The sequence below is a fragment of the Enhydra lutris genome, unplaced genomic scaffold (assembly GCF_002288905.1).
Source record: "Enhydra lutris kenyoni isolate GAN:26980312 unplaced genomic scaffold, ASM228890v2 scaffoldscaffold2, whole genome shotgun sequence".
Taxonomy (NCBI): Eukaryota; Metazoa; Chordata; class Mammalia; order Carnivora; family Mustelidae; genus Enhydra; species Enhydra lutris.
Genome location: NW_019154086.1, coordinates 55,586,730 through 55,614,185, shown reverse-complemented (window position 1 = coordinate 55,614,185; position 27,456 = coordinate 55,586,730). Strand labels below are relative to the sequence as shown.

The 27,456-nt window shown below is 37.6% G+C and overlaps 1 protein-coding gene across 1 annotated transcript in view; it reads right to left on the bottom strand.

Moving 5' to 3' along the window:
• LOC111150828 (solute carrier family 9 member C1) overlaps positions 1 to 27,456 on the bottom strand; it is a 75,099-nt gene that overhangs the window by 23,202 nt on the left and 24,441 nt on the right. Inside the window, exons 8-14 of the mRNA XM_022508454.1 lie at positions 25,130 to 25,273; positions 23,784 to 23,958; positions 20,366 to 20,447; positions 17,224 to 17,390; positions 15,371 to 15,496; positions 11,835 to 11,932; positions 7,991 to 8,110 (exon numbers count right to left, since the gene is read on the bottom strand). Of these exons, the coding sequence (XP_022364162.1) occupies positions 7,991 to 8,110; positions 11,835 to 11,932; positions 15,371 to 15,496; positions 17,224 to 17,390; positions 20,366 to 20,447; positions 23,784 to 23,958; positions 25,130 to 25,273 (912 nt within the window). The remainder of the gene's footprint in view (positions 1 to 7,990; positions 8,111 to 11,834; positions 11,933 to 15,370; positions 15,497 to 17,223; positions 17,391 to 20,365; positions 20,448 to 23,783; positions 23,959 to 25,129; positions 25,274 to 27,456) is intronic.

Below are 27,456 nucleotides of genomic sequence, written 5' to 3'. Positions count from 1 at the left end.
AAAAAATAAAAGTCCCAGGATGTGTGGTAATGAAACAGTATGAATCCACATTTTATCAAAATGTATTTATCAAAATATTTAAATCAAATATTAAGTCAAATCAATGAAACTCCTAAATGTGAGACAGGAAATCATCAAAATCCTAGAGGAGAACTTAGGCAGCAACTTCTGAGACCTGGGCTGCAGACACATCTCTGGAGGCAAGGGAACAAAAGCAAAAATGAACTACTGGTAATTCATTATGATAAAAATTCTGCACAGCAGAGGAAACAGTCAATAAAACTAAAAGGCAGCCTACAAAATGGGAGCTATGTCATTTGCAAATGACATATCTGTTGAAGGGTTAATATCCAAAATCTATAAAGATCTTTTCAAACTCAACACCCCAAAAATTAATAATCCAGTTAAGAAATGGCAGAATATCCAACTTTTGTACCAATGTGGACAGGACTGGAGGGGATTATACTGAATGAAATAAGTCAAGCAGAGAGAGTCAATTATCATATGGTTTCACTTACTTGTGGAGCATAAGGAATAACATGGAGGACATGAGGAGAAGGAAAGGAAAAGTGAATTGGGTAAATTGGAGGGGGAGGTGAAATATGAGAAACTGTGGACTCTGAGAAACAAACTGAGGGTTTTGGAGGGGAGGGGAGTGGGAGGATGGGTGGGCCTGGTAGTGGGTATTAAGGAGGGCACATACTGCATGGAGCACTGGGTGTGGTGCATAAACAATGAATCTTGGAACACTGAAAAAATAAAATTAAATTAAAAAATTGATCACATACACATTAAAAAAAAGAAATGGGCAGAAGATATGAAAAGATATTTTTTCAAAGAAGATATCAGATGGCTAACAGACATACGAAAAGATGCTTAACATCACTCATCATCAGGGAAATACAAATCAAAACCACAATAAGATATATCTCATAATGGTCAGAATGGCTAAAACTAACAACTCAGGAAACAATAGAAATTGGCAAGGATGCAGGATTTGGAGAAAGGAGAAGCCTCTTAAACTGTTGATGGAAATGCAAACTGGTGTAGCCACTCTAAAACAGTAAGGAGTTTCCTCAGAAAGTTAAAAATTAAACTACCCTATCATCCAGCAATTGCACTACTAGAAACTTTCCCAAAAGATACAAAAATAGAGATTTGAAGGGACATATCCACACCAATGTTTGTAACACCATTATCAACAATAGCCAAACTATGAAATAAGCCCAAATGTCCCTTAGCTGATAAAGAAGATGTGGTACGTGTGTATTCACACACACACACACAATCATGGAAATCATGGAATATTACTCAGCCATAAAAAAGAATGAAATTTTGCCATTTGCAATGACATGGATGGAGCTAGAGTGTATTATGCTAAGCAAAATAAGTCAGTCAGAGAAAGAGAAATGCCATATGATTTCACTCAATATGGAATCGCAAGAACGCTATCATGGAGTTCATCCCCCATGTTTTCTTCTGTGGGTTTTACGGTTTCAGGTCTTACTTTACTCCATTTCAAATTGATTTTTGTTTATGATGTAAGATAGTGATCTAGTTTCATTATTTTGCATGTGGCTGTTCAGGTTTCTCAACATCATTTACCCACTGTATATCATTAGCTCCTTTGTCATAAATTAATTGATTATATACTCATAGGTTTATTCTTGGGCTCTCTATTCTGTCCCATTGATCTATGTGTCTGTTTTTACGCCAATACCATACTATTTGTTTATTACAGTTTAAAAATTTTTTAAAATTATTTATTTATTTTTAGAAGATTTTATTTATTTATTTGTCAGAGAGAGAGCAAGCACAGGCAGACAGAGTAGCAGGCAGAGGCAGAGGGAGAAGCAAGCTCCCTGACAAGCAAGGAGCCTGAAGTGGGACTAGATCCCAATATGCTGGGATCATGACCTGAGCCGAAGGCAGAGGCTTAACCAACTGAGCCACCCAGGCATCCCTACGGCTTTTTAATATAGTTTAAAATCAAGAATTGTGATACCTCCAATTTTATTCTTTTTTTTTTCCCCTCAAGATCGTTTTGGCGATTTAGGATCTTTTGTGATTCCATACAAATATTAGGATTTTTTGAAACTTTTGTAAAAAATGTTAATTGGAATTTTGGTAAGGATTACATTGAATCTATAGATTGTTTTGAGTAGTATGGCCATCTTAACAAGATTAATTCTTCCAATTCATGAGCATAAGATATCTTTCCATTTATTTGTATCTTCTTTAATTTCTTTCATCAATGTCTTATAGTAATCAGTGTACAGGTCTTTTGCCTCCTTGGTTAAATTTACTCCTAAGTATTTTATTCATTTTAATACAGTTATAAATGGGATTTTCTTAATTCCTTTTTGTTATTAGTGTATAGAAATGCTACTGATATTTATATATATTGATTTGGCATGCTGTAACTTTACTGAATTTGTTTATTAGTTCTAACATTTTTTTTTTTTTTTTGTGGAGTTCTTAGGGTTTTCTGTATATATCATGACATCTGCAAAAGATGTCAGTTTTACTCATTTCTTTCTGATTTGGATGACTTTTTTTTCTTGCCTAATTACTCTGGCTAGAACTTCCAATACTAAATTTAATAAAAGTGATGAGAGTGGGCCTCCTTATCTAGCTCCTGATCTTAGAGAAAAAGCTTTCAGCCTTCACCTTTCCACTGTTGAATATGATGTTAGCTGTGTGATTGTCAACTACGGCCTTTGTTGAGGTATACCACGTCATTACCCAGTTTGTTGACAGTCATAATTTATATTTACCCCTTTTTGTCTTGTGTATCCATTATTGTAGCTATATTTGTTTTTTTTAATACTTTTGACTTTTAACCTTTATGCTAGATTTTTATGTGATTTATCCACCATTGTTACAATATTAGAGTGGTCTGAATTTTATCATATATTTATCTTTACCAGTGAGATTTATACTTTCATATGTTTTTCTATTACTAATAGGGGGGTGTCCTCTGGATGGCAACCACAAAAGCCAGGGTGCCAAAATCTTGCACAAGTTCATTTCCAGGAGACACTGTCCTTGTAACCTCATTAAGAACTGTTTCATTGTCTATTCTAGTCTGGATCTTGTGGACATAAGCCCAGTTATTTCTCAGAGCAGATGTTTTGGGGGCCCATCTCTCAAGTGGAAGTCTCAAAAGTTGGGGCACTAGATGTTGGGTCCAAACCCTTTACTTCTCATGGAGAAGCTGGGAACCATGAGTTCCCGTCTGATCGTATGCCTCAATGCCAGAGGGTTAGTTTTATGCTGAGAGTGTGTCTCAGCTTTTACTACCTATTTCAGTGTAGGTATTTTCTCATTATCCTGATGTGTAAGAATCACTCAGCTACTTTCTGGCTTTTTTTGAGAGGGAAGTGGTCCATATGTGGCTGTGGATTTGGTATGTTGATGAGAGGAGTTAAGTTCAGGGGCCTCCTATGTCACTATCTTAACCTAGAATACAGACTGCTTTTCCTGATTTCTTTCAGCAATAAAGTCCTATCTGGCACAGCATTGCACTTGATGTTACCTTTTTCTTTCCTACCAGACATTTATTTATTTATTTATACATTTCTTTTTTTTTTTTTTGACTTTTTAAAAATTGTATTATGTTAGTCACCATACAGTACATCATTAGTTTTTGATGTAGTGTTCCATGATTTTTACCCCAAAGATGCAGATGCAGTGAAAAGAAGGGCCATATGCACCTCAGTGTTCCTAGCAGCAATGTCCACAATAGCCAAAACGTGGAAAGAGCCAAGATGCCCTTCAACAGATGAATGGATAAAGTTGATGTTACCTTTTGCTTAAATTTATAAGTGACTGTAATTTGACTTGTTTATGCCAGATAGATGAATTGAAAGGGATATGGTGGGGATTATTCTCAATTCCTTTAAATCTTTAAGTTTGGTGTTAATTTCTTTATGCCTGGAATACTGTATTACTTCTTATGACTATTTTGGCCAGGGTTCCACATGGTCACTTGGACCTTCCTGCCATAATAATTCTTATTCTATAGGTCAGCAAGACAATGTGAATGTTCAGCTACACACTGACTATATTCATACCATGTATACACTTGGAGATTTAGAGAAATAACCACACAGTGGACTTGCTGGATTATTATGAAGCAGACTGGGTCAGAGACTTAACCTAAAAGCTTCCTCTCTAATTTGAGAACTGTGATAGCATTTCAAGCCTCCGGTCTTTTGTTTGTTTGTTTGCTTATTTATATTCCCCCCAAAGTCTTTTTAAAAGTCTTAGTATTCTCTTTTTTCCCACTTAAAATTAACTTTTTTAGTAAAGTGACTAAAGGTCCATCTGAGAAAAGATTGAGGGAATATTTATCCTATGTGTTTGTGGTGTTATTGTAGACCTTTCCCAAAGGCTCTGGTTCTGAGAACTGACTTAGATATAAGGAAAGGGTGGGGAATCATGATCTTCCTTTGCAGTAGTTGACCTCATCCCTTTGCTGACCAGTTCTCTATTTTTCGAAAAGTCAAATAAAATGTAGTTAACTATTTGTCTACATTGTCATTTGACACAAATTATCTTACCCATACCCAGGCCAAGGTACTCTGACTGCTATTCCAGGTTTGCTGTTCACAAAATAAAGTATTCCCACCTTGCTTTTGACATTTGAGTGCTGCCATCTGTCTTCTGCCATTCCTAAATCCTTTCGATACTAGTAAGACTAGTTCCCTGGCAACCTCAACTACTGTCAACCATGTCTTGCCGGGGGCATCTATCACCGAGTTTCTCAGTGTTGCCTTGTGAAAGTAAACATCCTCTTGTCCTTCCCAGGGGGGCAAAGTGATGGGTCCTTCATTCTCTTATAATAATTTTGGTAAATATTCCAGTTTTTATCATCCATACTTCACTTATTGTGGGTTATTGGCCTGGTCAAGCTTCAAAGAACAATCCCAAGAGATTAACTGTACTGGTTCCAAGTGTCCTTAACAGAATGTTGAACCTCGAATCCTGGATAAGACCATCATGCCAATAAATTCTCCCTAATCTGGCCTTATGTTGTAACCCTCTTGCCCAGTACCCTCAAGATCCATTCCATTATATGTCTACCAGTATTTGCTTGTATTACTCAGGTCCAGAATTTATGTAACTTATGTAATTAGGGAATTTATGTTATTCCCTCAGTAGATAAATTGTAGTCTCCTAAAGTAAGCACTGTATTTCCTCCTCTAGCTGTGTTGAGATCTGATATAGGTAATTACCTTGGAAATAGTGAGAGGTGGTAGAGAATAACTTTATCTTGTGATGTCTTTGTAGCATCTGAAGGGGATAGGAGGCTCTTATCCTCTAGCAAGAAAGAGGTGGCTGCCTTCTGCCAGGCTACAGTATTCATGGGAAATGTGAGGGTTCAAGATCTTCAGATTTATCCACCCATCTGAAGCGGATAGGAGGCTATTATCCTCTAGCAAGAAAGAGGTGGCTGCTTTCTGCCAGGCTACAGTATTCATGGGAAATGTGAGGGTCCAAGATCTTCAGATTTATCCACCCAAGTGTTACCACTTTAGATCTCAGGCTCCTGATCTTTTTCTTTCAGACCCCTGACCCTGATATGGAAACCCTATTAATGCTAGGTATTTATTCTTCTTTCTGTAGCTCTAGCTGTATCCCCTCAAAATAGATATACTATTTATTGAGTTATTTAGTTATGAATAATTTAAGTTAAATTTTTAGTTTTAAGAATTATGTGAATTTAAGAATTTCCTATTCAGTTTCTTTTGGTGACTGGACTTGTTCCTGTTTGTGATTCTGTCACTTCTTAATTTCAACATTTCAGTAATACTTATATTATTGGAATTCGGCACTTAGTAATAAATGCTCACATTTGTTAAGTGCTTACTCAGTGCTAGTCCCTGGCCTAGGTGCTTCTACACATACTATTCATGTATTCTTTCCCACAGTTCCATGAGGAAACAGAGGAGAACCCAACTCGCATATTTTGGTGCCCATTATGTGTCAGTTACTTTGTCACAGGTCATATATATATATATATATATATATATATATATATATATCTCAGACTGAGGACTGAAACGCTCATTCAGATAATAAATGACAGAGACTGAGATTCTAAACCAAGCCATATGGCACCAGGATCTGCACTACTCACTTTGAGATGAGTGATATTCAGAGATAGCTTATGGGGAGTTTTTAAAATCTCCCTTTCATTAAGTTACATCAACAAAAAGAATTACTTAAAAAGTTGTAGCTTTAGTCAGTATTGAAGGCTTTAAAAAACCCTATAATATGATAACACCTTTCTTGTATTTATTGAGTGTGGTAGATTAAAGATGCTACATAATCTTTAATACTTTTATTGAGAAGAGTGGTCTATATTTCCTCCTCTTGAATCTAAGAAAAGAAACAATAGGCATCCAAATTGGAAAGAAGCAAGTAAAATTATCTCTATTCATAGATGACATGATTTTCTACAGAGAGAATCTCAGCAAATTCACAAAAAACAGGAGAGCTAATCAATGAATTCAGCAAAGCTTCACAGAATACAAAGTCAATATATAGAAATCATACACTAGGAATGAACAATCTTAAAATGAAATCAAGAAAACAGTGTCATTTACAATAGCATTAAAAAAGCAAAAAAAGTGATTCCTGTGTGGCTCAGTTGGTTAAGCAACTGCCTTCCACTCAGATCATGATCCCAAGGTCCTGGGATTGAATCCCGCATCAGGCTCCCTGCTCTGGGGAGAGCCTGCTTCTCCCTCTCCCTCTGCTTGCTGCTCTGTCTACTTGTGTTCTCTATCTCTCTGTCAAATAAATAAATAAAAATCTTAAAAAGAAAGGAAAGAATAGGATTAACTTTAATCAAAGACTTCTATGCTAAGAACTACAAGACATTCCTGAAAGAAATAAAAGAAGATCTAAGTAAAGGAAAAGTCACCTCATGTTCATGAATTGGAAAGCTTAATATTATAAGGATGACAATACTACAGATTCAATGTAATCCCCATGAAAGACTCAATGGCATTTTTTTTTGCAAAATTAAGAAAATCCTAAAATTTATATGGAATTACATTTATATGGAATTACCCACATTGTTACACCAATCTTGAAAAAGAAAGTTGATAAACTTATATTTCCTGATTTCAAAATTATCTAACAGCTGTGGAAAACAATTTGGTGGTTCCTTGGGATAAGTTAAACATAAAGTTATCTTATGATCCAACAATTTTACTCTGGTGCATACCCGAAAAGTGGAAAGCAGGTATTCAAATACTTTTACATAAATGTTCTTAACAGCACTGTTCTCAGTAGCCAAAAGGTGAAAACAACCCAAATGTCCATCAGCTGATGAATGGGTAAACAACATATGATGTATCTGTACAATGAACTATTATTCAGCCGTAAGAAGGAATAAAGTCTTGATACATGCTACAAAGTGGGTGAAACTTACGTTACTGATACATTCTACCATGTGGATGAAAACATTATGGGGAGTGAAAGAAGCCAGAAACAAAAGACTATGTGTTGGATGATTCTAGTTATATGAATCTATACTCATATATATATATAGTTATATGAAACATTCAGAACATGTAAATTCATAGAGACAAAGCAGACTAGTGCGATGTAGCAGCTGGGGAGAGCAGGGGGAATGGGGAGTGACTGCTTAATGAGTGCTGGATTTATATTGGAGACAATAAAAATGTTTTGGATTTCGACAGAGATGACGTTTGCCCAACATTGTGAATGTACTAAATAACATGGAATGATAACTTAAAAATGGAATGATAACTTAAAAATTGTTCATCTTGGTATAGGATATGAATTTGTTTCTTAAATTTTCTGTGGGGCTTCAACATACAACCCTGAGATCTAGAGTCAAATGCTTTATCAACTGAGCCATCCAGGAGCTCCCAGGATATAAATTTAAAAAGTAGAAAGGGAATTTAAGGTCAGTATAATAAGAGTTCTAGTAAGGTTCAAAATCGCTTACCTTGATGGGATCCCTTTTTCCTTTTTAGTGTTATACACCCAATTGAGCAATACTTTTCTAATAAAGGCAAGAAGTTTTTTGCTTTCAGAATAATTCTTTATTGTCTCAGGACTCATATATCTGGGGGAAAAAAAGAAGTAATCACTAAACCTGCTTTAAAATTTGGGGACTAGGTTTAATACAGTAATGTCAGAAAGCAAGTAGATGATTTTGTCCATTGATAACTAGAAAGAGGACACTTTCATGAGCATAGGTCCAAGTCACAAAGTTGTAGATACAAGTACATATATAATTATGAATTTAGATTCTGGGGCTCACTCATTAAAGAGAAATACATGGTTTAAAATAGAGACGTCAAATTTCAGGGAGGAAAAGAATAACGTAATTCAAATAGATCCAGTTTTCATGATGGAGCCCCCATTATCTCATGAGGCAGTGAACAAATTACCTCATTAAAATGTTTGCTCTACAAAATAGACATGAAAGTATCCATGCCAGTTGGGGATAATTCAATAAGAAAGTATATTTGAGGCATCCAACTCATCTCATATATCCTCTTACCTCTTTGATTGATTTCAACTTCTGGACAGGTAGTTAGGGGAATTAATGGAGAAAATACAAGTGGTGAGTAAAGAGTTAATGATTACTTGGAGAAGTCAGTGGTCCTAAAACCCCAAAGACAGTTTGGTAGCACATATCGCACTATCTCTAGGTTTCTGCTGACTTTTTTTTAACAAGGTAGCTCATATCTATGTGCTATGATTTGGTCTTGTTTAGCGAAATACCTTGGTTTTTGTTATTTTCATCAGAAGGGTGATAGGGCTTTGTCCTTGGGTCTGAGGCCTTACTTTAAAATATGGCTTAATGGAAGGGTATTGGTGACTTAAATTCAAAGGTGGACCTTGTTCTTCCTATTGACTATACTGTTCTTACTCTGAAATTTGAACAATTTCTCTGCTATGGGAATACAGATGTAATTGAAAAGAAGGAAGTCATTCAATTCTCTGTGACTCAATAGAATGAATGATATGGTAACCACATGGAAAATCACAAATGTATATAGTGCTTGAATCGTTCCTAATTTTAAAAATATTTATTGAATGTATTATTCTTCCTAAAAGCTGGAGAGAAGCCATAAACAAAAACAGATCTCTGTTCTTAAGGATCCAGCAGACTAGAGGAACGAAACAGGCAAAAAACAATTGCATTAAATTGTAGTGGGTGTTGCTGTGGAGATCATAAACAATAAGGCAGTCTGAATCCATCAAGTGGGGGACTGGTATTTAGTGTTGGGGAATCAGGAAACCTTCTTGAAGGAATTAATGTCTCAACTAAGATCTGGTCATTTCTTAAGTTTCTATAAATCCTAAAATTCTGTGGTATGAGCAATTCAGGCTCCTGAATTCCTATCTTTTGTCATCACATTCCTTGCTTTTTTAGGAAGATGGCTGTGATCTCTTTAATTGGATAGTGAGGCAGCTGAAGCTTCGAAGGCGAGCTCCGTAATTATCAGTCAAGCGGCCGTGGGTAAATCGTTTCATCTCTTTTCTCCTCACCTTTCATCAGCAAAATGAAGATAATACTAACACTTATCTCACAGGATTTTTATAACTTTAGATTGGTAATACATGCAACGTGTTTAAAACTGTGCTTGGCACAGTACTTAATAAATATAAGCTCTCTATTCAAAGAATTATTCTTTCTCAGGCAATTACACAGGCAGTTATCACAGGTCCTGGTGCCCCTGTTTAAATCCCCTAATTCTTTCTCTCCTTAGACTTGTTTTCTTGCCACAGGACACACCAACGCATGGGGCGTTGCTGGAATGAGCAGCAAATGGCAAAGTCAACTGCAAGGCAAGTACTGACTCTAAGTGTAATTAAGAGTTACTTCTCTGGAGATTGGACCACCATTCCACTAATGTTGATACTCCCCACAGTGCCTGCCATATACCTTTGCACATATTAGTATATAATATTTATCTCATTTATGAATCACTAAAATATAATACATTCTAAAATGTGCCTTTGTTGTCCACTAGGAATCCTTTCAACCCTTTAACTCCCTTCTCCCCAGTGTTGACCTCCTTGTTCTGGGTCTTCCTAGGCATACATTACTTCTGCCTTCCTGGAGGAGTTAAAGAGGAAAAATCAAGGCAATGGGTTGACTTGCTCTATACTGCTTTTTTTTTTTTTTAATATTAACTTCTCCTGAACAATGCAGTGATAATGCTTTCAGCATGTTATTTATTCATCCATTTAAAAAACTTTTGCTGTCCACTGTGCGTCTGTCTTCTTTAAAGTGTGCGTCACACTGTTTCTAAGTGTTCACATTTGGCCAGCCCTCCGTCCCCGTCTCCTTCCTGTAAGCATCTGAATGGCCTAGAGTGAGGGGCAAATGGAGGCCCTTGTCCTTATAACTCATTCATCAAGAAAACGAAATCTTAAGCCAGATGTATTTTATCTTACTTCCTTGACAAGTATGTCATAAGGATTTGTATGGCTAGGCTTGAAATGCAATATCTTTCACTCTTTGAAATCTGTACTCCCAACTTTAATGAGACTGCGCTCTGGCGTCCAGCTGCTTCCCTTCCCACACAGGGCTTTATCGCTCTCTGTGCTACAAGCCAGAGCTGGGGAGTGGACACCGGCCTGATGCTGCTCTTAGCTTTCAGCGTAGACACACCAAAGGCCCCGTCTGCCCTTGAGATAACGGCCCGGGGGAAAGGCCCAAGAAGACCTGATGAGTGAGCTTTGGGACCATTCGAGCAGGGAATTTTGGTGTCTTCAATGCTAGGAGTGTGGTTTATTTTATTTTATTTTTTATTTTTCTTTTTAAAGATTTTATTTATTTATTTGTTTGTCAGAGAGAGAGAGAGCACACAAACAGGCAGAGAGGCAGGCAGAGGCAGAGAGAGAAGCAGGCTCCCTGCTGAGCAAGGAGCCTGATGCAGGACTCGATCCCAGGACCCTGGGATCACGACCTGAGCCAAAGGCAGCAGCTTAACCGACTGAGCCACCCAGGCATCCCTATTTTATTTTTATTTTTTAAAGATTTTATTTATTTGCCAGAGTGTGTGTGCGCACACGAGAGAGAGACAGAGAGACAGAGAGACAGAGAAAGCACAAGCAGGGTGAGCAGCAGGCAGAGGGAGAAGCAGAGTCCCTGCTGAGTGGGGACCCTGATGTGGGCTCCATCCCAGGACCGAGGAACCATGACCTGAGCTGAAGGCAGATACTTAACCAACTGAGCCACCCAGGGGACCAAGGAGTGTGGTTTAGAAGAAGAAGTTATGTCCGGGCTTTGGGGGAACATCGTTGTTAACTGCAGGGCAGTTTAACTCTCCTCTTAGCCCCATCATATACCCTTCATCCTTCCATGGGGATCTGAGGCTAACACGTGGATTTCAAGGAACTTGCCATGTAGTACAGAGGCTTACAGCAAAAGAAGCTATTACAAAACTATGCTGGGTATTAAGAGAGAATATGCACTGATGTGTTTGGAGGAATTAACGGAGTCTTTGAACTTAGTGAGGCATTCAAGCAGTCTAAAAGGAAGAGTGTTCTACCACAGCTCAGCTTTGGGGGCAAAAGGAGGAAGGGAAGAGCGTCTCAGCTAGCAACAGCAACACATTCAAATTTGCAGGAGTCTGAATAAGGAGAGCAAGCTGGGAAACCGAAAGGAAGTGATTTGGCCTGATTTGGGGGTGCAGAGCAGGCTGTGGCTTGCACACGTTGTTACCAGATGATCCCGGGTTACCAGAAAGAGCGAAAGCAAACTCACTTGCACCATTTCCTAAATGCAGGGGCTTAGGATGGAAGCTTTCTCTTGCCAGTGTACTTACTCTCCCTTCTTCTCTCCAAAGCTTCCCGCGGCACCGACCAGCACCTGGACTGCACTCTGGGACAGAGTCTCATTCCTGTATTGTCTCTGGTAGCTCGCCTAAAAGAAAGGGGAAGATTATGCTAGAGCATGGATGACAATAATAATGACAATAACAATAACAATAACTTAGTGTTTCCTTTATGGAAAGGTAGTCTGGGAGAAAGAAGTAAAAAATCCCTAAATAATCTACTATCTCTATAAAAAGAACGTTTCTAGGCAGTCCAGACCTTGCCATCAGTGCGGAAGGCCCGTCCGAGCTTTGGGTAAAACCAAACTGGTTCTGCAGGAAATTAGGTTCCCCCTAGATGTTAATTAGGCTTTCAAAAATAAGTGGCATTCTGTGGCCAAATAACTTTGGGAACTTGCTGCTGCGAGTGTATCCCCATCTTAACAGTTTATGATGCACATTAGAAAATTAAAGACTCTGAGAACTGCTATTGTGGGGAACCCTGCTTTATAACTTTGATTTCATTTTTGCAAATATTTTGACAACACAACTCTGTTTTCTCTAGTCTATTATCAGCATTAAATGGACTGCTGCTGTGGTGCAGAAAGCAGTCATTTGTTCACTTGGTCCATATACTGAAATCCACTTTGCTTCCAGCACTAACTCTGATGCTGGAGGAGCACCCCCGTCCGACACTGGCCCGGCCGCAGTGTGCTGACCACTGTCCAAAATCATTGCACAGACCAGCTTCCTGAATTGGAATGTATGATATAAGTAAAGACTTTTGCTTCCATAGAACACATCTGCACCATCATTTATGGATATTAAAATGCAGTTTTGCTCTTGAGCGATACCAGAATGGGATATAACTAATATTTTAAAAAGATCTTATTTATTTATTAGAGAGAGAGAGAGAGAGAGAGAATGAATAAGCAGTGGGGAGGGGCAGAGGCAGGGAGAAGCAGACTCCCCACTGAGCAGGGAGCCTGATGTAGGACTCCATCCCAGGACTCTGGGATCATGACTTTAGCTGAAGGCACAGGCTTAACTGATTGAGCCACCCCGGTGTCCCAGAATAAAACTAGGTTTAAGAATGAGGCAACAAGAGTGTCTGGGTGGCTCAGTGGGTTAAGCCTCTGCCTTTGGTTCGGGTCATGATCTTAGGGTCCTGGGATCAAGCCCTGTATTGGGCTCTCTGCTTAGCAGGGAGCCTGCTTTGCCCTCTCTCTCTGCCTGCCTCTCTGTCTACTTGTGATCTCTCTTTATATCAAATAAATAAATAAAATCTTGAAAAAAAAAGAATGAGGTAACAAAGGTCATTTGTCTGTAACACAGGAACTCAACAGAGTAACGTTCTTCTTCTTAAACTTAGTTAAAATACTTATAAAATAATGTGAGATTAACATGTTATCAATATCCTTGAAGGGAAACACCATAGTCTGTTGAAAAATAAGGAAGCTGAAAGTAGTGTAGAACTCATGAAAGCTTAGCAGCACAAATGACAAAACAGACTCTAGAAAAATGTTGATTCTTTTTTTTTTTTTAAAGATTTTATTTATTTGACACAGAGAGAGAGATCACAAGTAGGCAGAGAGGCAGACAGAGAGAGAGGGGAAAGCAGGCTCCTCGCTGTGCAGAGAGCCCGATGCGGGGCCCGATCCCAGGACCCTGAGATCATGACCCGAGCCAAAGGCAGAGGCTTAACTCACTGAGCCACCCAGGTGCCCCTAGAAAAATGTTAATTCTTAATTGATCATCCATACCAAAATGTAAGAAGAATTTAGAGAATGGTTGATACCTTAAAGTAACTGCCATTTATTGGGTGACCTACCATACTATGAAATTAACTGATTTATATATATTTTGCATAGAATTATTTAACTCTTGCAAGAAATTTATGGGGAAAATATTCTAATCTGTATTTCACAGATGAGAAAGCTGAGACTCAGAGGATTAAGAGTTTTTCCCAAGATCACATTATAAACTCAGTTTTCTCTGAATTTAAAGCCTGTCTCCCCTTCACCTTATGGTTGGGAATGTTGCCTCTCCTTTACCACACCGTTTCATCATACTGTGCTTCCTCTTCTAACGTACAACAGTAGTGAGGGTATTGCTCCGGTTAATAATAACTGGCTGAGATTTAAATAAAAGCTCTCACAGCTTTGAAAATTGTAATAGACTGATTAATATGATGGTTGGAACAGTGAGCATTAGAATTGAGATTGCGGAAACCAAATTAACAAACCAAGGTAAACATGAAGATAAGCCAGAACAAAGAAGTGCAAAAAAGATGTGAGATGAGATAAAGAGCTGGAGAACAGAACAGAAAGATCCTACCTACTTTAAAAAATAGGATTTCCTGGTTAAGACCCAATACATAGCACAAAATCAACAAAGATATAATGGTAGAAAACGAACATGTAGGACAAGAAATAAAAAAAAGTACATGGAATGTATATTCCTGAAAACATAGGATATCCAAAGTGGAAAAAAATCTAGAGGTCTTGCAGTTAGCATTTTCCTATTTTACAGATGGGGAGAAAAGAGACTAAAAAGAATAAGTTCTGAGTCACATGATTAATGAAAGCAAGACTTAAAATGGATTCTCCTGTATTGATTTGGAGGGTTCTTGAATACTGTATTTTCCTGAAATAAATAAAAAATCTGGAGATGACTCAAAGATATGATATAAAATCTGCTGGTGGAGCAAAGCACTAAATGGGCATAAGTTCATTCTTCATGGCACTGCCTCAGTTGCTTAAAGAAATTATTTAGGTCCTTGGAAAAGCTGCCTTTGAGAGTCAACCTCTCTGCTAGGACTAATGCCAAAGAGAGAACAATTGTACCCTATAGACCTTCCATTTCCCAAGTGAGAATGAACAGGTAGAATGCTTGGAATTCTGTATGGCTGGAATAGCTGAGACATGCATGAGAGTCCATAGGCAGTGAGGAAGGCCCACCATGAACATTTTGAGAGCGTGAGTCATGGCAAGGAGTTAAGATCCTGACCTGGATAGTAAATGGTAACCAGCCTATTAGCAGTTTTCCACAGAGTCTAGGATGCTGCTGTGCCACGAATTTCTCTAACCTTTATCCAAGATTTGATCTGAAAACTACTCTCCACCTAAAGCTATTAGCAGAATTGGTATCGTTCCTGAAAAACTGGCATAGAGCCAGAGATGTGTGGTGTGGAAATGGTTGCATAACACACCTGAATATTCAGTTCCCCTGTAATTCCTCCCTTGGGGGTCTGTGAAATTCTCAAATCCTCTTAATAAATCACCTTTTACTTAGGCTAATTTGGATGGATCTATTTACCTTTTCTTTCTTTTGGCAGTCAAATGGATTCCTAAGATAGGGCCAAACTTTCCTTTGCCTTTGTAACAATCTCTTAAGCTATGCAGGTAAGCATAATCAAGATGGCTTAAAAAACAAGACAAAAAAAAACAAAAAACAAAACAAAAACAGATGTCTTTAGCGAAGGACAAAGTTTTCAGGATAATTTTAGGCCCAAATATCATTTTGAAAGTGTATGATCAAGTACTAACTATTTGTGCCGACAAGAGACGCCTGTTGGCCAGCTCCGTTGCTTCAATGTTAAGGGTCTCGTCTATCTCCTTGTTACAGTTTAGACACGTCACCTTTTGATGTTCTGTTTGTTCTCCTTGGTTCAACTAAGTGAAACAGAAATAAAAACAAAAAACCCCAAATACATGAATATTAAGATATTGTTTAGCATAACCCTCAAACAATTCACCTAAAAATTTGGTTCGAAAAATTATAGAAAACCTGCTAAATATAGAAGAAGAGTTCAGATGAGTTTCCTCATCATTTCACAGTTATCTAGAAAGTAAAATAATTGCCACTTTTGGAGGAAAGACGTTATATCCTGTTTTTACATTTACATGGCATTGTTGACATTTTATAAAAGCTACCGTATATATGATCCCATTTTAAACCAATGGTTCTGAAAGTGTGGACTCTGAGCAGCCTCAGCATCACGTGGAAATTGTTAGAAATGCACATTCCCAGACCCCATTGCAGACCTGCTAAATCAGGAAGTCTGGGGAAAAGGGCAGTAATCTGTGTTTTTACAAAGCATTCCGTGATTCCTGCTGCTGCTAAAGTTTGACAATCTACTGCCTTAACCTAATCACTTAAGGTAGAGTAGAAAATGAACTTAGCATTGGGAGATGGGGATTATGGATAACTTCATTTTACAGCAGAGAAAAGCTGAAGCTCAGAGAAAATAGAAGAATTGCTCAAGATCACAAAGCTATTTATTAAGTGAGAAAGCCAAGTTATGAACCCAGATTTTCTGAGTCCAAGGCCAGTGCTCTATCCATAACACCATAATATCCCCCATGTTTGATCCTCTGCTTTCTGAAACAGACCAAGTATCAGAGTGGGGGCCTCAGCCTTGACTTTGCACTTTGCAGCTGGGTAAATGGAATGAAAACACATATTCCTGCAACCCACCTCAGACCATCTGGATTATTAGAATCTCCTGAGTGGGGCTGGGAAATAAAGCCGTATTTTAATAAGCTTTTTAGAAGAGTCTCATGCAATCAGATTAGTAAAAGTCCACAACCAGAAATTGGGAGCTACTATAGAAATAATTGGATTTGACTTGGTACTTGTAATATCCAGAAATCCCGGCAGTATTCCTACAGGCAGAGGGCTTGGTCCCTAGGGGGCGCTTCCAGCACTGGTTAGTGGATATGAAATGGATTTTGCGGAATCCTACTTTATAGAAACCAATTATCTTATGTCTACAATCCTAGAAGTTGGCTCCTCATATTGTAAGACTCATCAAAACACTGCAACAACTACATCATACAGTATGCATTGAAAACTGGATGTAACATAGGAGATAGCAAAGCAGCAGCAGTAGCACCGAGAAGATTCCAGAACAACTTTTATTATTTCTCCTTATGGCAACCATGACTGACTGGGGAGTTACATACCCTTCAATGATTAAGAAGTCTGACCACAGAGATTCTAAAGCCTATCTCAGAAGCAGGAGGTGACATCTCACCCACACCTAAAGCCTAATGATACTGGCTTTGAATGCTATTTGATATCAAAAAATAATATTAATCATGAGGGCTAGCAAGTAATTGACATATATAGTAGTGTAAACAAATGTTAAATAAATGCTGAACAAGGGCACCTGAACACTAGCCATTTTCTCTGGCTCACTCTCCACCTTTATGGCATCTTTCCTAGGGAGCTCCAAAGCACTGTTACTTCTTCTGAATTTACAACACTAAGATTCCCTTCTTACTATTATGACAGTGGGTTACCAATACAACCTGTCAATTACAGGTAACAATAAAATTAAGACTTAAGGTAATGATATCTACTTTGAAGGAGTAAACAAAAGGTATGACTTGCTTACCGCATATGGGTTTTGAAGTATAATTGCCTTTTCAACCATATTCCAATCCGCATTAGCAAGATCTTTGTCAAATTTGAGTGCAGAGGCTGCAGATTTGGTTAGTTCTTGAAAGTGTTGAAATGTACAATAAAGTGATTTATATTTTGTTGATGTGACATCATGAAGACCTTTGGTATGAAGAGTATGTTTTATCAATAATAGGGATACCACCATTTTGATATGGATTGCATAGTTTCCTTTTGTTCCTACTGCCACCAACTATTTTTTATTTAAGTTAAACTCAACATAAATTGTTTAATGATGGAAACATTAACAATTTCAAGCTTTTTGACTTTCACACTCCTCAAAAAAGCTGAGGTACATAATAATAACAGTAATAGTTAATATTTATTGAGAGCTTACTATATGCTAAGAAAACACTTCATAGTTCATTGAATGTATTAAGTCTTTGATTACCTTACCTTTCTTTTAAAAGTCCCTTTTCCCAGTTTGTTAGATGAGAAGACAGAAGAACAGAGGTGTCATGATTATTTTTATGTGTCATCTTGACTGGGATAAGGATACTCAGATATTTGGTAATATTATTCTAGGTGTGTCTGTGAAGGTGTTTCTGGATAGAATAGCATTTAAATTGTAGAAAGGGTAAAGCAGATTGCCCTCCTCACTGCCGGCAAGCCTCATCTAAACCATTGGAATCCTGAATAGAACAAAAGAAAATTCACTCTGCCTCACGGTCTTTGATTTGGGACAGCAGTCCTCTCCTGCCTTTGCATTTGGACAGGAACTTAAACTAATTGGCTTTCCTGGTTCTCAGATCTTTGGACTACAGATATTGGGACTTCTCAGCTTCCAAGACCATGCAAACCAATTTCCTATAGTAATATCATATATATATGCACACAGAATAGATGACACGTACATATATAGGGGATATATATGTAGGAGATATACATGTGGGAGATATGTATCTGTGTATATGTATATCTATACTACCTACATATGCATCCATATCCCATATACGTATCCCATATATATGTACATACGTATCCCATATATATGTACATATTTACAAAAACACAGAATATAGGTAGATATACAAATATGCAGGAGATACATATGTAGGAGGCATCAATATAGATATGTACATATATACTACCTAAATGTAATATCATATATATGTATATGATAAGTGTATACGATATATGTTTGTCTTCAGACCTCATTAAGGTTTGAAGGACTCCTCCTATCAGATACAAAGTCCTTTTAATGAGCCACAGAAGCTTCCTTGGAAAGCAATAATGTTCCATGAGCAAATGTTCACTGCTCTCAGTGCAAATAAATAGGTGCTCCTCAGTAAGAATTTTAAGTTTATTTAGCTATTAAGTAGAACATGTGATACTCTTTGCCAAAACTTCCCCTCTTTGATCTTGTTTTCCCAATTTACTATGTTAAGGCTCAGAGAATTTTATTTTATTTTTTTAAAGATTTACTTTTATTGGACAGAGAGAGAGAGAGAGAGACCACAAGTAGGCAGAGAGGCAGGCAGAGAGAGGGGGGAAGCAGGCTCCCCGCCGAGCAGAGAGCCTGATGCGGGGCTCAATCCCAGGACCCTGAGATCATGACCTGGGCCGAAGGCAGAGGCTTAACCCACTGAGCCACCCAGGAGCCCCAGGCTCAGAGAATTTTAACAAGAAAAAAGGTTTTGGTTGCAAATACAAGGCAGGCAGGCAGATTAGGTAATGCGGTGCCATCAGTAAAGATAGAGTCTCAGATTGATTACAAATGGCATTAAGGTGAAAGGTCTGTGTAACGGAAAGGGCGATTAGAGCAGTTGGGAGTATAATGGGTTGATCAGGGCTGCTTGTTTCTAGTTCCTCAGTTGCTGTTCTCTTGTTGCATGACCTCGGGCAGGAACCTTTACCTCTCTAGATCTCCACTCTTCCCTTGTTAAAAAATAGATGATGAGGGTTGCTGGAGGGGAGGCTGGTAAGAGAAATGGGGTGGCTGGGTTATGGACACTGGGGAGGGTATGTGCTATGGTGAGCACTGTGAATTGTGCAGGACTGGTGATTCACAGACCTGTACCCCTGAAGCAAACAATACATTATATGTTAATAAAATTTAAAAAAATAACTAATTAAAAAATAGAAGATGAAAACAGGCATAACCACTTAATGCAAGTGTCTCCTACAACTGCTATTTTTGCTTCTCTGCTCTTCAATCATTTATCCACAGAACTAGAGTTAACATACAATTACACTTGCTTAAAACTGGCCAAGGAATTCCTCTTGCCCTTAGAATAAAATCTTAAAATCCGAGGCCCTTCATTACTTAACCCCTTCCTACCTCTCCCATCTGGACATTCTCCACTATCTGCTTGTTCTCAAAGGGTCAAACCCTCTTTCCTTGAATATACTCAGCTTCCTCAGGAACCTAGCACCCATTGTATTTTCTATATTATGTATGTGTAATTTGTTTACATTGTTGTGCATGTGACTCTCTGGTCCTGCCTCATTTGTCTTGCTGTCTGTTTCTCTTTTCTCCAGTGTAAGCTCCATTGACACAGAAATCCTGTCTGTCTTCATAATGCATCATTATCAGTTAGAATAGTGCCTGGCATATAGGAAGCTTTCAATAAAAGTTTGTTGAATAATTGAATAAACTTATTGTATTATTTTATTTAAACTAGACTAATGCAAATAAGTAATCTTTTTAAAATTTATTAGCTTATTGGCCTAATATGTTTATATGCTTTGAAAAAAAATTTTTTTTATTTGTTTATTTGAGAGAGACAGAGATAGTGAGAGAGAGCACAAGCGGGGAGGAGGGGGAGAAGCTCACTCCCCACTGAGCATGGATCCCAATGCAGAACTCTGTCCCAGGATCCTGGGATCATGACCTGAGCCAAAGGCAGATGCTTAACCAACAGAGCTACCCAGGACCCCCTGTTCATATGCTTTTATATAGAGAGCCAATTTCTTCTTCAATTAGACACCTGATTTTCATTTATGTGGCTTCTTTCCTCATTAACAGCTATTCTTTAGCATTTTTAGAATGTTTATCTCTTCACTAATAGTAATTACAAGGGGTTACTTAGTAATTAGTAGAGTTTACCTAGTAATTAGTAATTACTAGGGCTTACCTAGTTTACTGACTGCCATTGGCAAAATAAATCTATTGACAATCAAGGTAATTAAGCATACTGACACTCCATGAAATAATACCTAGAATAGAAAGAAAAATACAAAGTAAATATTCATGATAATTTCTTGTAACGTATTCTATATTTACCAATGAAAATTAAACTAGATTGTATTAGGTCAATAAATGCTCATAGTAGGGAAAGAATTTGAATGTCAGGCATGATGAAAGTACTCTGGGGATTCTCAGTCTCCCTGCATGTATTTTATCCATGTTTTTGGAACCAAATCAAGACTCAGGCAGGACACATGGTTTGACAAGTAAACATGTACTTAGAGACATTGGGGGAAAAAAATGCTTGTCCCTAAATTCCATTGCTGTACTTCTTGGGCCTTCATATATTGGGTGCTTCATATATTTAACCAGTTTAATAGCTATATATATCCAGTTTAGTATAGGAAAAAGATCTGACATCCATTTTTCATTATGGCCAGAGCCAGAATTCCACAGGCATCAGTAATTTACTAAAGCTTCCGGAAGCATTCTAACATACATTCTAACACACCTCTAAGGTCCTCAACTTATTTTATTTCAATAGAAATAAAATATTCCTCCTTATTTTATTTCAATAGAAATATGAGCTAACGTCTATATAGTAAGCGTAGGGCACAATATATCAAACTTATTTAATCCTCACTACCATTCTATGAAGTATATACCAGGATTGTCCAATTACACAGGAGACAAACTCAGGCACTGTTACTTACACAAGGTCGTTGGCCTTTGTGAGTCCTAATAGGGACAAGACTCAAGACTAAGTTATTTTTAACCCTTTCCTGGAGTGCTGCTTCATGAGTATTAAAAAGTTAGCTGGAGGGTTCAGCTAAATTAAATTAAGAAGTGTGACTTTCTTCTCAACTAGTTGCTACTAGTGAGAGCATCTTACTACAGGATTTTGTTTACTAGGGTTTTATCTCATATTGGGTCTACGTGGCATCACTATCATGTCATTACAGCTCATATTTATTGTACATTTACAATATGTTAAACCATGTGTTGAGCATTTTATGTACATTTTCAATTTCTCAAATAACCCTTTGAGATAGTGGTGTGCTGGAGCTGACTTTTCCAGTTCGTGAGAGCTGATGTTAAATTTTCAGGAAGTTATGGAGTTGATTGTTGTTCTGTTAGAGTGATTACGCAATGGAAAGTGGCAAATATTCTTATTTAAGGCTCCCTCTGACCCCTAAGAGAGTTACTTGTTAACATTTGCTAACACACGGTATTATTAAGTCCCTTTTGGATGAGGAAACTGACATGTGCCTTGAGGTGGGTATTAATTAACTCACTGATGGCCACCCCGCAGATAGCAGCCAACTAGAAACTTCAGAATCCAGATCCATGTGAGATGTTTACCATTACACGGGTCAGGATGTGTGGTGCCGAATTGACCTTGATTATTCAGGCATGTGGAGATAGTTAAAAAGAGGGGGGAGATCATGTAATATTAGATAATTCTGTGGGTTTTTAAAAAAGATTTTATTTATTTGATAAAGAGAGAGTGACAGCGAGAGAGGGAATACAAGCAGGGGGAGTAGGAAAGAGAGAAGCAGGCTTTTGGTAGAGCAGGGAGCCCAATATGCGGGTCAATCTCAGGACTCTGGGATTGTGACCAGAGAGGAAGGCGGATGCTTAATGACTGAGACACCCAGGCACCCCAGATAATCTCGCTTTCAAAAGCAGTGTTTGAATGTTTAATGTTTTAATGTTGGGATATTATCTAATTAGACAGGCAATAATTCCCTTGCTGCTTTTCCCTTTACATTTGGAATTTATGTGTTTTAAAAAAAAACCTGCAACGGAAGTGTTAGATGCATCTTGATATCTTCACAGGAAACTTCTTATAGAGGTCCTTGTAATGTTCTTACCTGGCAACGAGGTAGAGGGAGAATCATGCCTTTTATGTTCTGTTGGGCAGAATTTGGGGCTAGTAATTAATGAAGAGGTAACTTCACTAGACCATTAAAATATTCTGGTTCCTAGCATTACTAAATGTGGCCTCACATTTAGTAATGTGAAAGTCAATGAAGTCAATCATAAGCCGGTTTCTATTTTTCTCGAGTGGCTATTAGCAGTAAGTAAAAATAAAAACACTTATTGAGTACATATTCTGTATCAGGTACTATTTTTTAAAATATTTATTCATGGGGCACCTGGGTGGATCAGTGGTTAAAGCCTCTGCCTTCGGCTCAGGTCATGATCTCAGGGTCCTGGGATCGAGTCCCGTGTTGGGCTTGCTGCTCGGCGGGGAGCCTGCCTCCTCCTCCTATCTCTCTCTGCCTACCTCTCTGCCTACTTGTGATCTGTCAAATAAATAAATAAATAAAATTTAAAAAAATAAAATATTTATTCATTTATTTATTTGACGGGGGAAAGGACGGAGGGAGAGGGAGAGAGAGAATCTGGAGTGCAATGCAGGGTTCTATCTCATGATCATGACATGAGCCAAAACCATTTAGATTTGGAGGCATAACTGATCAAGCCACTCAGGCACCCTTATCAGGTACTATTTTAAAATTATTTATAAGTTTTAACTCCTTAACTTTTTTTTTTTTTTTAAGATTGTATTTATTTATTTGGCAGGGGGAGAAACAGAGAAAGCAAGCACACACAAGCACGGAAAGCAGAAGCACAGGCAGAAGGAGAAGCAGGCTCCCAGCTGAGCAAGGAGCCTGACACAGACGTGGGGCTCCATTCCAGGACCCTGGGATCATGCCCTGAGCCGAAGGCAGATGCTTAACCATCTGAGCCACCCAGGTGTCCCCATAATAAACTCATTTTAAAAGTGTAATGAAAAGGGTTGCCTGGGTGGCTCAGATGGCTAAGTGTCTGCCTTTGGCTCAGGTCATGATCCCAGGGTCCTGGAATGGAGTCCCGCATCAGGCTCCTTGCTCAGTGGGGAGTTTGCTTCTCACTTTCCCTCTGCCACTCCCCCTGCTTTTGCTCTCCTTGCTTGTGCTCTCTCACTCATGCTCTTTCTTTCTCTTTTAAATAAATACATAAAATCTTAAAGAAAAAAAAATTGAATGAGAAGATAAACCCAAATCATCCAATCAGGTGTTAGAAAGGTAAGAGTAGGGACAGGTGTGTTTACCTCTCTTATTTTATGGATTTTATTGCTCTTGTAATGAAAAACATGATTGTAATGCTAAGGAAAGTGTTTAGGGAATCCCTAAGCCAGAATGTTCCCCAGGAAGAGGAAAGTTGCCAGTTGTTTTTCCTCTCCCCAATCTTGCCAGCACAGCTAAACCACTCCCATCATCCAAGTGGGATTGAGCTACCAATCCACAAAAATGTATTTTAGTACACAGAAACAGTATTTGTAAAATGCTCAAATAAAAAAATTCATTTATCTTTACTTGAGATTGTTCCCTCTCAGAGCCAAGAGAAAGGTCAGAGTAGGCAAGCAGAAGAGCCATGTTTATATTAGGCATTCCTTTCATTTCGCTCCAGACCATTATGAATGCCCAGCGCCAACTGAACCCATGACCAAGTCGAGACAAAACAGGGCTCATTATTAGAAAAATCAGAAGTCTAAAACACAAAAGAGATTTTAAAAAGTTATTCTTGCCATAGACATTTTTTTTTTCATTTCATTCTACTCTATTCCAATCTATTCCCTGTGGAATGGCCGACTCTCAGACAAAGGAACCATCTTTTCACACACCATGGCACCGAAAAAAGGCAGAAGGGCATTTCATTGAGAGAGAGGACAAGAGGATGGCATTATTCTTTTTGCTTCTTTCTATGAAGTCTGTAGTAGGGTAATTCCACATTTCTTGGGGTAGAAAAGAAAAAGTTAGAGATGTTTTGTGGATCTATTCTATCCTGGATCCTCCCCACTCCCCCCAAAATAAAAAAAGTCTAATGAATAAGAACTGAAGGGGGAAAATGTTTTCCCTTTCTTTGTTCTTTTGTAGATTTTTAACCTTGCTGAATTTATCCAATACTGGCAGATTTCTTTCTAGCTTTTCTTTTAATCACATATCTCCTACATTTCACACTAATTGAATCTGATAATTTGGTAGTAATTTCCATTCAGTTGGCACTAGCCAACTGCTGTCGACTCCTAATTAGTTTTCCTAGATGGAGGCAGAATGCTAGCAACACAAGGGATACAACCTGGAGAGTGTAGTCATGGTGGTTTTTCCTCCTCTATAGCACATCCTTTTCACTAACATGGGCAGACTCTTTCCTGCCTTTTACCACTGAAAAAGGGACTACAAAAATTATTTAAGCAAAAAGGACATTTACAAAGAGGACTTTCTAATGATTTTTAAAAATCTATTTGTAACTATAAATTAATCAGAAGGAAATTATTTGTTGTACAATATTAGGCAAACAAAAATAACATAAAATTTTTATTTATGATTGATGCTGAACTTTATGAAACCTCATAGGAAAAAATAACACTGGACAAAACATACCAAATGTTAACAGCAGTTTCCCCTGGGTAGTAAAATTATGAAAGATTTTTTTTTCTTCTAATTAAAAAAAAATTATAGAGTTCTTGGATTACTTTGACATGCAGTTAGAAGTTGAACGAAAAAGCCCCACTAAAACAGTAATTTGCTAATGATTCTTTGGCAAGTTTAAGAGGGAATTCTTCATTTTCATTCTAAGGAATGACACATTTTTATTTAAAAAAATATCTTTGGGCTTACTCAGTGTCCTCTAAATAGAAAAATTCAAATGACATTCTTACCTTAAAACAATAAGTGTGAAATAGATATTTAAGGAATAATATATGTCAGAAAATGATATGTATAAATACGTATGTGCAGGAATTAGAAGTCCAATGAAGGTAAACACCATAAGCGAAGCAACAAATGATAGACAATTCCAGAATCTGCATTTTCAGAAAAAAGCTGAATGTAGTTAATTACAGGTAAGTAATCTAACACATTTATCACAAGGCTTATTCATGTGAAACATTGTGCTAAGCCTAATCAAGAAAATAAAGATGAATAAGGCATTTACCTATACTTAAAGGGCTTATAATTTAACTGGGAGAAAGGAGCAGTAAGGCAAGTAAACACATAATTCTAAAGCAACTACATGTAAATTAGTGTCTTTCTTTTGGGATTGATTCTGAAAACATGTTTTGGTTCATTCAGGCATCGTGGTTCATGTGGCTTGAAAATCCCGGTTGTGAACTCCTTGTATCATTAGGAAGAGCTAAAATTATCTTTAAAAGGAACACTGAAAACTGCTAATCTGCTTTATATAGTGATAGAATTAAGGCTTACCCTAAAATCTAGTGAGCACTTAGAAGATGTGAATTAATCCTTTATTCAAATGAATGCCCTCAGTATATTCCTCCTTTTGGGATTTGTGAGCGTATGTACGTTTTAAAGTGCCTAAGAGCCCAGGAAAACTCTACATCACTCTGAAGTGCATGTTCTCATCTGCTACAGACAAAGCAATTTGGTAAAGGACACTCAGTTACCAGTATTTGTCATGTTTTGGTGTTGGGACCATAGGAGGCTATTTTTAAAATTTACTTTTTATTTTCTTCCTATATATTTCCTGCGAATGTCACCATATTATATTAATAACAAAATAAATTGAAAAGATTAAAAGGGTACACAAATACCACTTTCATGAGATGACGGTGGCTTGGTTTAACCATATGCTGAAGGGTTTTCAGTCCCTGAAACCCTTAAAAAGAATGATTGTCCCTTCTCCAGAAAAATGGACTTGCCAAATACCAGATCCAATACTAAAAATAACTCTCTATTGCAGTAATACAAAATTTCAGTTCCAAGCAGTATTTAAGAGGCACAAATACCTAGGCCTTATCAGGCAAACACTGCATATAAAACATTCTAGCCTAAGAAATATTAAGTTAAATACTTCAAAATAGTGTTTATGTGACCACACTAAGGCTAATTACTGTAGGCTATGAATTGTCATCCCTTTCTTACATATGCATGGCCATGCTTTTAATTCTGTTAGCTTCTGGATTCAAATGCTGCATCCAATGTTAACTCAGAGGGAAACACATGAAGATATATTTTATGATGATTCTGTAATTTTTGTGTTTTTTTATCCTTCTTTTGACTTCACCATCAAAAGCAAATCCAATTGTTGCACCATGTGCATAGGCACCAAGAAAATAAAATAAAATGAAATAAAATCCCTCAAAGCATTATACCCCCCTACCCATACAATTAATGAAATCCTTTGTGAACATTAATTGAGTAGGATAATTCAGTCAAGTGAGTGGTGAATATGAACTACTATCATACTTTTCTTTTCATTTAACAAGTGCATAATTGAAAAATTTTCCTAACATTGTGGAAAAAATGCTGCTGAATACCGAATATAACGGTCTCATTAAGTGAGCATAAAATGCAATCAAATCAACTAAGCAACAAATATAGAGCAGCTGTCAAGACCCTTTCATATGTGGTAGAAACTAATGGGAGAAACCTGATGAGGAGGAAACCAGATTCTTTAAGGAACCAGTCTATCAAATTCAAAGTAGGTTTGAACTGAACAACCAAGCTCCAACCCATCTCATGGACTTGTGCATGACCTTGTGCATGGGTGTGTGCACGTGTGTGTTTGTAACAATTTAGGCACATTGAAAAAGTGTTTCTGACTTAAAAAAAAAAGAACTTCTCTTTTATGTGATGATATGAGTATCCTAATACTGTTGTGTATTTTTACATGTGTAGTGTTTTTGTGTATCTTTTATGTAGCAAAGGGTCACAACCCTGTCTGTATCTAAGTGTCATAAGGGGAGAATTTTAGAAAAATTTTTAAAAAACCAGATGTCTGATGCAGTCATGATTTTGGTTCAACAGATCCAGACAACTGTATTATGTTTATTGCCTGACATTGGACAGCCACTAGCCTAGAGAAATGACATGACCTTATAGACAGAATGTTGTTGGGATGTCAACTTGTCAGGAATAAAAGATCCTGCAGCCTGGCAAGGAAGTAGTTTCTATTTTGGGAATTTCTTTCTAGGAAGGTGATGTATAAATGGAAGCATGAAAGAAGTAGGGTGTCCACTCTGCCAGC